Source organism: Doryrhamphus excisus, linkage group LG5 (genome assembly GCF_037039965.1).
Source record: "Doryrhamphus excisus strain RoL-2023G ecotype Guam linkage group LG5, RoL_Dexc_Guam_v1.1, whole genome shotgun sequence".
Lineage (NCBI taxonomy): Eukaryota > Metazoa > Chordata > Actinopteri > Syngnathiformes > Syngnathidae > Doryrhamphus > Doryrhamphus excisus.
In genome coordinates this window covers 15,533,638-15,548,320 of record NC_136361.1, presented here as the reverse complement: position 1 = coordinate 15,548,320, position 14,683 = coordinate 15,533,638, and the positions used below count along the sequence as shown (strand labels likewise).

The 14,683-nt window shown below is 36.7% G+C and overlaps 1 protein-coding gene across 2 annotated transcripts in view; it reads right to left on the bottom strand.

Annotated features, from left to right (window-relative positions):
* Positions 1-7,773: 7,773 nt before the first annotated feature.
* Positions 7,774-14,683, bottom strand: part of LOC131105329 (nectin-2) — a 174,558-nt gene continuing 167,648 nt past the window's right edge. The window contains exons 7-10 of one of the 2 annotated variants that reach the window (XM_058053331.2): positions 10,454-10,589; positions 10,311-10,371; positions 10,166-10,246; positions 7,774-8,717 (exon numbers count right to left, since the gene is read on the bottom strand). In XM_058053331.2, the coding sequence (XP_057909314.2) occupies positions 8,511-8,717; positions 10,166-10,246; positions 10,311-10,371; positions 10,454-10,589 (485 nt within the window). In that variant the 3' untranslated portion in view covers positions 7,774-8,510. Of the gene's footprint in view, positions 8,718-10,165; positions 10,250-10,310; positions 10,372-10,453; positions 10,590-14,683 lie in introns of both variants that reach the window. The other variant, XM_058053330.2, reaches the window with a different exon arrangement.

Here is a 14,683-nt window from a genome sequence, read left to right as displayed (position 1 = left end):
ATCAGTTGATTCTTCTTTTCATTCTTCCCCAATCTCACATTATGCCTGCCAACCGCCCCCACCACACACCCTCCAAACAGTGCGAGGGCGTCTTCTTGACAGCATCACTCACCGCGCTGCTGGTGCTCGTCCCCCGGCCGTCCTCTTGTTCTCCTCTCGCACATTGTGTCCTTCTGGCCTAGTAGATAGTACGCCCACCACCGGGGAAAAAAGGATACAAAAAAAAGATACAAAAACAAAAGAGGTGAAGTTGAGAGTATACTTTGTGGCTTAACTGATACCCAAATGTTACAAAACATTGTAATATAATGACAAATGTTAAGATAACTTGACAGCCATGCACTAGTTGCACTTTTTGTAAGCAAAATGATGCTAGCTAGCCACCTAGCTAACCTTAGGTAACAGATGAATACCCCAAAATTGCTAAAAAAACAGTTTTAACTACCCAAATACACATTCTAACCCCACTAAACACTAAACAAAAGACAGGAGATTACATTTTTACTATTATAAACATTAAGAAAAGTCATTATTGCTAGCATCACAGATAGCTTAACTTTAGACACTTGTGGTGCGGTTCGTCTTGACCTTGGTACATCCCAGGTGGGTGGTGCTAAAATAACTTTGAGTTGCTCTATTAAAGTGTTCAGCTCTACTGAAAATATAAACCAAGCACACATGGACACTTTACGTAGCTGGAGTGCAAAATAATATTAATACCGGTTCTGTTCGGCTTTAAACACATTAATTTGAGAATGCAATCAATTTAATTATTTTTAGCTAAACATGAAGAAACATAAATGCTAAAATTTGATAATGCAACCAATTTAATTATTTTTTAGCTAAAACATGAAGAAACATAAATGCTAAAATTTTATAATGCAACAAATTTAATTATTTTTAGCTAAAACAGGAAGAAACAAATGCTAAAATTTGATAATGCAACCAATGTAATTATTTTTTATCAAAAACATGAAGAAACATAAATGCTAAAATTTTATAATGCAATCAATTTAATGATTTTTAGCTAAAACATGAAAAAACAAATGCTAAAATTTGATAATGCTATCAATTTAATTATTTTTTAGCTAAAACATGAAGAAACATAAATGCTAAAATTTTATAATGCAATCAATTTAATTATTTTTAGCTAAAACATGAAAAAACAAATGCTAAAATTTGATAATGCTATCAATTTAATTATTTTTTAAGCTAAAACATGAACATAAATGCTAAAATTTGATAATGCAACCAATTTAATTATTTTTTAGCTAAAACATGAAACATAAATGCTAAAAAGTCACAAACATACAAAAATGTAAAGAAATAATCTAAGTTGCTTTGGGCTTGTCATTGTTTGGTCAAATTTGCTAACAATAAGTCACCTGATCCTCATCGTCAAAGTGGATGGCGATTCTTATGATAATTTTTAAGACAATTTCGATTCTGTGTGTATTTTTCAACCCCCTGATACAAATTATGATGGCAATAATGATGACTTGTTTCATAGCCATGTGACATCGCTATGACACGTGGTTGTACAAAGTAAATAATTGGTAAAGGGTGCAGACAACAGAAAGTACTATGATGACTATTGAAATTATATTGTAACAACAGAACACAACTGCTATGTAAGAACAACTATTGTTCCTAAGTTTACAACCTGTGTAGAAATAAGTCATAATTTTATTCTATTCCTGTTTGATTTGAAGGTGATCAAGCTAACCTGTGCTCATGTAGTAATAGTTGAAGTGTGAAATAAAACTGAAGAAAATCGACTGGAGTTGAGTTGATAAAGTGACCTTGACGATCTTTGTGGTCGTTTCAAGAGCAGGCTGGCAGAAAGTCCCAAAGAACTTGACAGTTGATAACCTTGGCAGCAGTTGGTGGATGGAGAAGAGATCCGAATGCTCCTAGACCCCAAACGAACAGTCAAGATGACGGAACCATTTAGTAAGGGAAGCAAAAGACCAAACTATTTGAGGTTGAGACAGCTTGATGTAAAGGAGACCATCACTTGGAAATTGAAAAAATGAACAGAACGCTCACAGAAACTGATCATTTTACCCAGGCCATACAGACTAAAGCAACTTGTCTACCCATGTTCAGTGGTTGCAACAAGGATTGTGCGAGGGACCACCATAAGTATCTTCAAGAAGACAAACACAACCCGATGAAAGAAAATCGTGAGCTGGCCCATCTGCAAAATCAAATTGGGAGGATTGGGAAACAAAATGAAAACCTGCTTGCGGTGGTAAAAGTTCTGGGAAGACATGTCACCATCATCAAGGAAAACAAAAAGAACCTAGTTGCTGAATTGCATCACCTTGAATCTCAGGGGGACCAAAACCAAAGCGAAATGTATCAACTCAGAACAGAGCTGCAGATGGTCAGATCAAGGCTACAAAGTCAGGATGATCTAACGAGGCGTATCAATGAAGCTGAAATTTTCATTAAGAATGGTTGGGTCGAGAATACTCGTTTAAGCAACAAACTACAGCACCTTGACGGAGCCAACGCCATACTGGAAAAGCAGAATGAGATGATTAGGGAGGATTTGGAAACCAGTAAATGTGTCCAGAATCAGCAGAGTCAGCAAATTGCATACCTAAAGACAACTCTGAAAGATCATGGACTCTCCAGTGAGGAAATTCAGTTCCTCCTCTGCAGTAAAGACGACACGATAGAAAAGCAAAGTAGAAAGATAGATTCCCAACAAGAGGCCACAGAGGAGCTTAATGTTTTCATGAACGGCCAGAGACAAAACATGCGTGATCTTCAAAGTCAGCTGGAGCAGACTGAAGAATTGCTTACAGCAAATGGCTGTCTCTTGGGAGTCTATGGGGAGCCTGTGGTCGAACTGGAACTGGATACTCAGGAGAAAGACTTTCAAGAACAGATTGCAGATTCTGAGCAACCCAGTCTGACCAAATGGAATCAGCCAAGTTTGAAAGTGGAGACCGAGATTGCAGATCTGAAGTCACGTGTAAACGGTCTTCAAGAAAAACAAACCATTCTAACGGAGCACAACAAGTCCCTGAACGAGAAACTGAAACAGCTTGGACATTGGTGTGAGGAGATTGCAAAGAGGAACTGAAGCCTCCAGTATTTCTTGAAGAACATAAGGGCACTGAAGACATTGTTCAGGCAGCCATACAAGATACCGCAAGAGTAAACATTTCACACATGGAATAAGAACTACTTCAAGAGGTAGTTCGAGAACACAAAGTTCTTCAATAAGACAAACGTGAATTCTGGAAGTATCTGATAGCTTGACTCTCCCAGCCTCGCCAAATGGTAAAGAAGAACTTGCCAAAACCATCAGAGAGACTAAACAGATCCTAGAGACTGGATACTTTTTCCTTAGCTCCTGGGATGAATCAGTCCAAAGTGAGAGTAACTGGTACACCAGAGCTTCAAAGGCTAACAAAATTTTTGTTCTCCCAAACCAGGATGAGACATCCGTCAGGAATGAAGGATCAACTTCGACACAAATTTCACAATACCAGACTGGCAAGGAAAACCGAATGAAATCACATCCTCCCAACAGCAAAGACGAAAGCCATGGAACTGTCCTGAGCCTTAAATAGAACATAAAGTTCTTGATACATTGGAGTCTTTGTAGCTCGGAAAACAGATCAGAAGAGAGCTATTCAATCTGTTCAGGAAACGATTCAAGAAGAAAATTCATGAGTGGCCCCAAAACAAACGGGCATTCAACCAAATGGGGAGAAAATAGCCCAGAAGGTCATACCACCAGGGGGGAAGAACGAGAAAATGCTCTGGAAGACCCCTTCCATTCTTCTTAGGACATAACAGGCATTATGAACACAACAACGTTCAATAGGTTGGCCATCTACCAAGATGAAGAGCTCCTAATTTGTGGGGTCAAATCCCACACATTTGACATTTGTCGCACAAATGAGTCCTTCAACCGATTCAAATAACTGACCGATTCATCCGAAAAAAACGGTCACATTTTAGTTTTCCCGCGTCGACTCAAATTAATTGCAAGAAAAAGGTCATTAGAGGTGAATAACTGTCTTCATAGACACATGCTTATGTTACATGTTCTGATAAAACTGCTACTTGACTAATGACACATTTGGAGTCTTTGTAGCTCTTAAAATAGACGTTCAAGGACACTTATCAGGCTTAAGCAGGCCTGGGTTTTATGAGCTTGTGTGTGTGTGTGTGTGTTTGTTAGTACTCACCAAGTAAGCTAGCAGCATGCATCCAAACATGCTCATCATGGTCATACACATGTTGATGATAATGACGAGAAGGTAAAGGCCAGGTAGGCCCGGCCGGGTCCATGAGGTCAGTCTGCCATGACAGTACCACTCCGGGTCATACACTAATTCCGCGCTCACCTACTTCCTTTTTCCGGGATGTCAAAACAATTGACAACAGTGTGGTTGTCACAGTCCTGGTACTCTATTTTGAAAGCAGCTTAGTAGCATTGAAGCTAAAGGAGGTTTATTCCTGGACTGTGCTTGTTACCTGCCTGGCAATTCACACACAGGCTGTTAATCTTGTAATACCACAGCTAGCTGGAGCACTTTACTATCTCACTGACTCTTATGGCCTTCTTTTTTCATGCATGTCATCACTCCTTCTAATCAATACACACAGAGACACTGGAGAGTTGCAAACCCCACATCATCATCACCCTCCTCCTCTTTATATACAGTACATTGATTTTGCCGTTAATTCAGAGTCAGCACATAGATAATGTAACATGTATAAAATTAGAACACGTACATTAATAATAGACAAGTAGTATGATAGTATTATCTGCATCACACAGACCCACTTGTGCTGTAAGTGGGCAATGGTAATAGCACAGAGAAGAGGATGGTTACATCTTATAATTTCAAGTCACTTTTATTGCAAATGTTGATCCAAAATTAAAAAACATTATCGTCACATTAAGCTAGGAGACCAGGGTTCAATTCCACCCTCGGCCATCTCTGTGTGGAGTTTGCATGTTCTCCCCGTGCATGCGTGGGTTTTCTCCGGGTACTCCGGTTTCCTCCCACATTCCAAAAACATGCTAGGTTAATTGCCGACTCCAAATTGTCCATAGGTATGAATGTGAGTGTGAATGGTTGTTTGTCTATATGTGCCCTGTGATTGGTTGGCGACCAGTCCAGGGTGTACCCCGCCTCACGCCCGAAGACAGCTGGGATAGGCTCCAGCACCCCTGCGACCCTCGTGAAGAAAAGTGGTAGAAAATGAATGAATGAATGAATCGTCACATTAACTGGTTTTGGAGGCAGGTGAGAAGGGGGTGCAGTGTGTCAAATTATACGTATTACCATATGCTATATATATATATATAGTATGTCACAGAGTTTGTTCATGGCTCCTCTATACTGGTATGGTGGGACACAGTATTCTGTGTAGTACTGTATGTAACACAGAGTACTTACAATCACATACTAACAATTTGTCAATAACGTTTTCATACAGCGATGGTGTGATATACGACATTCATTCATTTTTTACCGCTTATCCTCACGAAGGTTGTGGGGAGTGCTGGAGCCTATCCCAGCTGTCTTCGAGCGAGAAGCGGTGTACACCCTGGACTGGTCGCCAGCCAATCATAGGGCACATATGGACAAACAACCATTCACACTCACATTCATACCTATGGACAATTTGGAGTCGCCAATTAACCTAGCATGTTTTTGGAATGTGGGAGGAAACCGGAGTACCCGGAGAAAACCCACGCATGCACGGTGAGAACATGCAAACTCCACAGAGAGATGGCCAAGGGAGGAATTGAACTCGGGTTTCCGAGCTGTGTGGCCTGCACTGTAACCACTCGTCCATCGTGCAGCTTGATATACGACATATTGCCCCCAAAAATAGCTATTATACTTTTCATGCATGTTACTTGCGTTAAAAGGAGTTTATCAGCATATTAGGGAAGTAGCAAAGCTAATATTTGACATTAGTGGGATAATGATACAGCATATTGCAGTATTGATATTGTGAACCAACCATATGAGCCAACCTCTCCATCTTATCTATTTTGCCACTGATAGTGGAGTAGAGTAGTACTCAATATTTTGTCCCACCCCTTGTGTCCAGTGCAGGTAAACACGTGACTAAGTGTAGACGAGCATTTCCAAGAGAAGATATTTAAGTCTTTTTGGTGCAGTCAGTCTCCGTGCAGGAAATGAATCACGCTAGGCTAAAAATGGCCTTTTTTTCTCTCTCTCCATCATTTGCTGGAGGACTTGTCATGCAGTGCGAGTACACTATTGGACAATGTGCAGCTCAAGATAGAAATAGATGAGTCAGACCAGAAGAGAAGAGGGGGAGGAGGAAGAGGAGGAGGCAGCCTCACTATGGCAGGCAGTTGTGCACATGCTGAGCTGCATCCCACTGGAAAAAAAATGTGATTTTTCACAAACACTCCTCCATTAAAGGGGACCTATTATGCTTTTTCCACATTTCTGACCTATAAATGATGTTAGAATGTTGTATTCTTGTGTTAAACGATGCCAAAGTTTCCGATAATGAGTTTAGGATGGCTCAAAACGCTCGGTTTCAAGAGGCGTGGTAAAACTGGGCCTTTGTGATGTCACAGAGGGGCGGACTTCCTTATATGGTTCATAGTTAGGAAGCACTTCTGTGACCAATCACAGCGGATTGGGAATGCCCAGAGGCGGGCCGTGGGTGGAATAAATTAAAACAGACCGTTTTGGCAGGAAGTGTGGTTAGCGTTCTTGACTTTGGAGCGGACGCCACGGGTTCGAATCTCCACTAGAGAGCATCATCGGTATTCGTCAGGAAGGGCATCCGGAATATAAAAAGATCGGCTGTGACGACTCCGTAATCAGGAAAAAGCAGAAATTCATTCATTTTCTACCGCTTATCCCAGCTGTCTTTGGGCGTGAGGCGGGGTACACCCTGGACTGGTGACCAGCCAATCACTGGGCACATATAGACAAAAACAACCATTCAAAAAAAAAAAAATCAAAGGAAATACAGCCGGAATAGGTGCAGATACTGGAAAAACTAAAGGTTTTCTGTACGGGTTATTGTGTGTAGCTGCTCTATAGGAGACCACAGCTGGAACCTATCCCAGCTGTCTTCGGGCGAGAGGCGGGGTACACCCTGGACTGTTCGCCATCCAATCACAGGGCACATATAGACAAACAACCATTCAAAAAAAAAAAATCAAAGGAAATACAGCTGGAATAGGTGCAGATTCTGGAAAAACTAAAGGTTTTCTGTACGGGTTATTGTGTGTAGCTGCTCTATAGGAGACCACAACTCCATACAAAGGGTTGAAAAATAAGCAAAATAGGTCCCCTTTAATGATATAATGCAACTTGAGACTTTTATGATGAAATGGTGCTGTGTTCAGGTGCTGACTTTTCTTATTAAATCAAATAAATGCTTCCAACTGTGTATGTGTTTGTTTTTTGCATTTAAAGAAAAATCTTTTTTTTTTTTAGTTTTGCCCATCATCCACAATCTTTATGCAGACATGAGCACACTTTTCTGTGCTCATCACATGCAATAATGAGCAGTCTGTTTTTATCTCTTCTGGTATCTTTAGAAAGCACAGAAAAGAGAAAGACATATGTATTCATGTCTCACATAAAGTGTGTGGATTACGTTAAAATGAAGTAATCCTGCTACTGCTCTTCATGCATGAACTCCTTCATGTTAAATCCATACTGCCACTGGGTGGAGAATAGGCGGAATTACAACTGGGAAAGGGATTGAAAATAATATTCTGCAAAATTGAACAGTTTTTAATTTTTATTGAAATCAACAAAAACCTCCAAAGGAATTTGCTATTTAAAAATCATGCCTAGCAATCAATAAAAGATAAACACACAAATTCATAGCATTGGCACTAAAATTATGATAAATGGACTTGAAAAAAAAACAAACTTAAAATGATTGACCCTTTTAACCTTTGACCTTGATTTTGGACACATTAGCATCAAGCTAAATTTTTTTTCATTTTTAATGTGAATTAATCCTTCATTGGAGCAGATTTCATGACCTTAATCCAGATTTACCTTAATCTCTGTCAACATCCTGCTAGTTAAACTAAATATTTGTATATTGTTACTATAAAAGAAATAAAAATAAAAATGACTGCAAAAATAAGACAAAATAAAACACGGTCATTAAAAGTGGGCAGCTACTGGAAATGAAGAATAGACTTCATTACTTGAAAATGTATTCCCACTCTGAACATTCAGCGCTAATAAGTTATTTATAAAAAGATAATTGTCTTATCTACACTTTCAAATCCCTCAAAATGTCCATGTGAGGGACATTTTGTACTTTCCTGGCTCAATAGTTAAGAAACAAAAAAACGAGTAAAAATCCTTCAGGTGGAATACATTCTGAAATTCACATTCGTCCATCACACACACATTTATATGTATATATATCTATATACGTACATATATATATATACATATATAGATATATATATACTGTATATACTATGTACCGGCTTGGTGGCATGCTCACACAAACATGGCAGGAGACACAAAGCTGTCCTCGCGTCCCACAGTAGGACCCTGATGACGGTGGTCCTGAGGCTCGTTGCCGCTGTGTTCGTAAAAAGGCGGAGCGTCGTCGTTTCCGGGATCGTCCCATCCGGAGGGGGCGGCGGAGTAGTAGTGCTCTCTGTCTTCTTCGCCACTGTCGTCGTCCTGATACGCATCCAGGTCCTGCAGAAGGTTCAAATGCCAAATTGTCATTGCTAATGTAGTAGTACTTTGATTGATACATTGGATTTTTTTGTTTTGATTCCAACTCACTGATAAAGAGCGTTACACTTGCTGTTACTGTTGTTTACAATTAGCTCATCAGCAGTCCTCACTGCTATTACAACATTGGTTCTATTGCTGATGTGTTGTGCAATATTGCTTGTTCGTAAATACTCATGTGGTCAAACAGAGGTATATTTTCCTTTCCAGTCTCTCATGCACTCCAAATCATTTTTAAAGTTTAAAAATATGTTTTTAAACTCTCTCCAGTTATTACTTATTTCCAAATCTTTGTTGCGTTTTTAGTAAATAAACAACCAGCTATATAACTACAGATTTTACAGTACACCCAACAATTTATTGAGAAATTACATAATTACACAAAATAATAAAAATAACTCAACATTAATGATTGTAAAATAAATGTAACATGGATATGAATTTATGTTTTCTATTTTAGGTAATTATTTAATGTATTTTATGTACATTAAAAAAACAATCAAAATAATAACAGCAGCAATAAGATATGATAAATAATTGATCATAATATTAAAATAAAAAGTGCAAAAAAATTCTACCTTTACTATATCAATATTTTTGAAACCCATTTATTGCATATTATGCATCAAAATAACAACAATAAGATATGATAAATAATTGATCATAATATTAAAATGTATAAAAGTGCTAAGAAATTTTACCTTTACTATATCAATACTTTTGAAACCCATTTATTGTATATTATGCATCAAAATAACAACAATAAGATATGATAAATAATTGATCATAATATTAAAATGTATAAGTGCTAAGAAATTCTACCTTTACTATATCAATATTTTTTAAACACGTTTATTGTATATTATGCATCAAAATAACAACAATAAGATATGATAAATAATTGATCATATTAAAATGTATAAAAGTGCAAAGAAATTCTACCTTTACTATATCAATATTTTTGAAACCCATTCATTGTATATTATGCATCAAAATAACAACAATAAGATGATAAATAATTGATCATAATATTAAAATGTATAAAAGTGCATAGAAATTCTACCTTTACTATATCAATATTTTTGACACTCATTTATTGTATATTATGCATCAAAATAACAACACTAAGATATGATAAATAATTGATCATAATACTAAAATGTATAAAAGTAGTACTTCTACCTTTTTTATTGTATATGATACAATATATACAATATATATATCATAATAATCAGTGTAAGCGACCTGCTGAAGTAGAGTGCGCAGTTTATGTATTAAAAACATATTAAAGCTCAAATTGCATCATTGTGTGTACAAGTTATGCAAATACAATATGATAAAATGAAAATAAACACGCAGACTTAATGAAAAATTGCGAGTAAAATTGCAAGTACTGCTCTATGCCTTACTGTCACAGGTTCTGCATCCTGTGTGTAGTACTGGTTCTGTAGGGGGCGCTCCTCAGCCACTGGGACGTTATTTCTGATCACCTGCTACAAACAACAAACAAGAGTCACTCTTTAAAAATAATTACATAAAAAAAAAAAAACTCACCGGCCTCCCAGCCGTGTTGTTGTTCTTCTGAGGTGGAGGGGGCTTGTATTTGGGGGGGCCGCTGCAAGAAATGACTTATTATATTCAAGCCGGTCACAAAAACATGCATGTTGTGTGTGTGCTCTGTGAGACACTACACTCACTCTCCGTTGAGCTTGTTGTTGCGATGTTTACGATACATAGCGATGGCCGTGCCGATGATGGCGAGGATGATAATGACGCCTATGATGGCGCCGATGATGCTACCTGTGGTCGCACCTTTCTCCGGGAGACGGGTACCTGACAAAAAGAAACAAATAACAAATGTTTCATAAATGTATGATGAAGTGTTGCTAAAGGTGCTGCTGTCAAGTGTGGTACATGGTGGTCATCTCCCAACATGATATTTTTAATTTTGCACAAAATTTGCAGCAGAACAACTCAGCAGCATCATACAAATGCTCTCATATTTTTTAGTTCCCCGTTTGTTGTGGTTTCACTAAAGTATTGCGCCATTTTTTTAAAAAGTAGCATTTTCTTTATGGAGTTTTGGCTGTTTATTTCAAACAGGGCTGTACAGTACTGTACATACATTTTCCAACCTTTTCATTCACATTTTCTTCCTGAATTAAGTCCGTACAAAGTGAATAAAACCAACCACAATATTAGCTTTTTTTGTCTCCAAGAAAATGACTTTGATGGGTCTTGAAAAAAAAAATTGCGCAAAATTTGCAGCAGAACAACTCAGCAGCATCATACAAATGCTCTCATATATTTTGGTTCCCCGTTTGTTGTGGTTTCACTAAAGTATTGCGCCATTTTTTTAAAAAGTAGCATTTCTTTATGGAGTTTTGGCTGTTTATTTCAAACAGGGCTGTACAGTACTGTACATACATTTTCCAACCTTTTCATTCACATTTTCTTCCTGAATTAAGTCTGTACAAAGTGAATAAAACCAACCACAATATTAGCATTTTTTGTCCCCAAGAAAATGACTTTGATGGGTCTTGAAAAAAAAAATTTGCGCAAAATTTGCAGCAGAACAACTCAGCAGCATCATACAAATGCTCTCATATATTTTAGTTCCCCGTTTGTTGTGGTTTCACTAAAGTATTGCGCCATTTTTTTAAAAAGTAGCATTTCTTTATGGAGTTTTGGCTGTTTATTTCAAACAGGGCTGTACAGTACTGTACATACATTTTCCAACCTTTTCATTCACATTTTCTTCCTGAATTAAGTCTGTACAAAGTGAATAAAACCAACCACAATATTAGCATTTTTTTGTCCCCAAGAAAATGACTTTGATGGGTCTTGAAAAACAGCAGTCATCTTATATCTGGGTTAAGATGGTTTGTGATGAATAAAGTATGACCATAGTGAACATCAGCCATGTGTTTGCTTAAGGTACACTCCCTCCACCCTCATCGCCCGGCACCATTCCCAGGGGGATTATGAAAATGAGGAGGCGGTTAAAGGGCAGAGAAGATGTGAAGATGTTCCTGATGAGAACAAACTGTGGTCGTCCTAATTGGATGGGTCATGATAGAATGTTTCTTCCAGTGTAATTACAACCGTGCATCGACAATAGACTAAAGCTTGTTCCCTGTGTCGTACATAAAGTACATTGACCAGGATATTTTGACCTTAGCCAATTTACTCATGACTTTGGACTTCGAGATGAATATGTCAATAGTGACTAATGTAGCTAATGGAGCTTGAACCTGTCAATATTAATCAATGTACTATTTTATCAATATAAATGAACACATTACATTCAAAATTTGATTTTCATTTAATTCCATGTAATTCAATTTATTTCCAATGTAATTGTAATTTATTTTATAGGCTCCCAAACAGCTTCATGGTTTGTGTGCTTTTTATAATAATTGATTAAATGATTGGATAACACCCATATTTTAGAAAAGAAATACACAAACAAAAAAAATGGGTCTTATAAAACCATTAATATCAATGAAATAGTAATTTGCGTATTACATTTTTATTTAAATACATTTTCATTTTTAAATTGCAATTCAATCTATTTTCCAGGTTATTTAAAATATAAATTATAAATACAGTACCTACCGTAATACCAGTAACAATAACAGTTATTGTAATCAATTTATAGACATTTTAAATAATTTACAGAAAAAAATAATACACAGAAAAAAAATACATTTAAATTAAATTATAAGAAATATTTATTTTATCTTGGAAAATAAAATAAATAAAAATGAATTTTCAAATACATTAATACAATAATTTCAAATACACAGAAAAAAACAAAATAAATACATTTAAATTAAATTGTAAGAAATACTTATTTTATCTTGAAAAATAAAATAAATAAAAATGAATTTGATCTAATTTTATGGACATTTCCAATCAATGAAATAATTTATTTAGTCAGTATTTATTAACTGAGAAAATTCTCATTAGCAATGCCGACCTGGCCAAGAGGCATCAGACAATGAATTAATAACCAAACTAATTAAATATTGCTATTTTTTATGCAAATGTACTTTTAAAAAGAAATAAACAATTGTTTAAAAAAATATAAAATAAAAATACGGGTCTTATAAACCTTAATATCAATGAAATAGTAATTGGTGTATTACATTTTTATTTAAATAAATTTAAATTTAAAATTGCTATTTAATCTATTTTCCAGGTTATTTAAAATATATATTAAAAATACCGTACCGTAATACCAGTAACAATAAGAGTTATTATAATTATTTTATAGACATTTTAAATAATTTAAAAATACACAGAAAAAAGACAAAAAACATTTCATGTCATACATTTAAATTAAATTGTAAGAAATATTTATTTTATCTTAAAAATAAAATAAATAAAAATGAATTTTATCTAATTTTATGGACCTTTCCAATCAATGAAATAATTTATTTAGTCAGTATTTATTAACTGAGAAAATTCTCATTTGCAATGCCAACCTAGCCAAGAGGCATCAGACAATTAATTAATAAACTAACTAATTAAATATTGCTATTTTTTATGCAAATGTTCTTTTTTAGATTTATGAGCTGGATGACTAATAACTGCATGAAATGATGAATATGCTTATGGTAATAATGCTGGGGAGGTCATATTTAATTCACTGACTAAATAATCAATCTATTTAGTCATTTTGGATGGCAGTGTGTTTTATTTCCCCCTTAAGAGGCTTCTCTTCTAACTGTCATAGCATCCATCTTCCACATGGTGGTGCTGTTCCCCCTTCAATATAAAGCACTTATCTTCCCCCCACACTCTCATCTTCCCCTCTCTTTCTCGTGTTTGTGTGTGATTGCTCCCTCATTCCAACAATTGTGTCTTTCCATCGTTACACTATCCACCTCTATATTTTGTTATTTGAAGCCACCGTGAGAGAAGGTCCCACTTCTATGACCCACCCTCGGCCCTTTCTTTTTGTGTGAACAGGCGCCATTATCACGGTAGTGTCATTCTCTCTCAGCAGGTTAGAGGCAGACATCTGATAACCTCTGCTAGAGGCAGAGAATTTACAGCATGGAGGTGCGCACCTGTGTCAGTGTGAAAGGAGCGTGCCCTCCGTGTCGGCCCGGACACCCGGCGGTGTATTCCATAATGGAATAAATACATGCAGTGTTGGGAGTGTGTGCCGGAGGACACACATACAGTTATAGGCTAGTTACATGCATGTACTACCATTGTATGGGGAAATACAGTTTGCAATTCCCTCAGAAATATAGGGTGGCGCTGTTGCTCAGACAAAATTAATTTGGGACCATATAATCTGGCTTCGGCTGCACAGTGGTTGAGTGGTTGAACATCAAAGTGTCACATGAAAACTAGGGATCGACCGATATGTTTTTTTTTTTTTTTTACAGCCGATGCCGATACCGATTTTTTTCCATCACTCTTAGCCGATGGCCAATTTTGCTTGGGCTGATACTGCTTTTGATCCCTCAATTTACATGAAAAAATGACTGATATCAAATATTACAGGTCTCAAGTTTAAACAAATATTTATTGAAATGTAAACACAGTAGGTTCATGTTTCATATTTCAATATAGCAGGTGGCAATATTTCAACTAAGTTTAAGTATTAGAGGTTAACACAAAGCTGCCCGGCGGATGCCTGTCTGTAAATCATGCGGCAGAAAAATACATCGGCGAACCCACGCGTGCATCGGCCGACACCAATTCAAGTAAAGAACGCAAATATCGGCCCGATATATCGGCTGACCAACCCAAAATGACAAGCTAGTTACATGCATGTACTACCATTGTATGGGAAATACAGTTTGCAATTCCCTCAGAAATATAGGGTGGCGCTGTTGCTCAGACAAAATTAATTTGGGACCATATATCTGGCTTCGGCTGCACGGTGGTAGAGTGGTTGACCATCA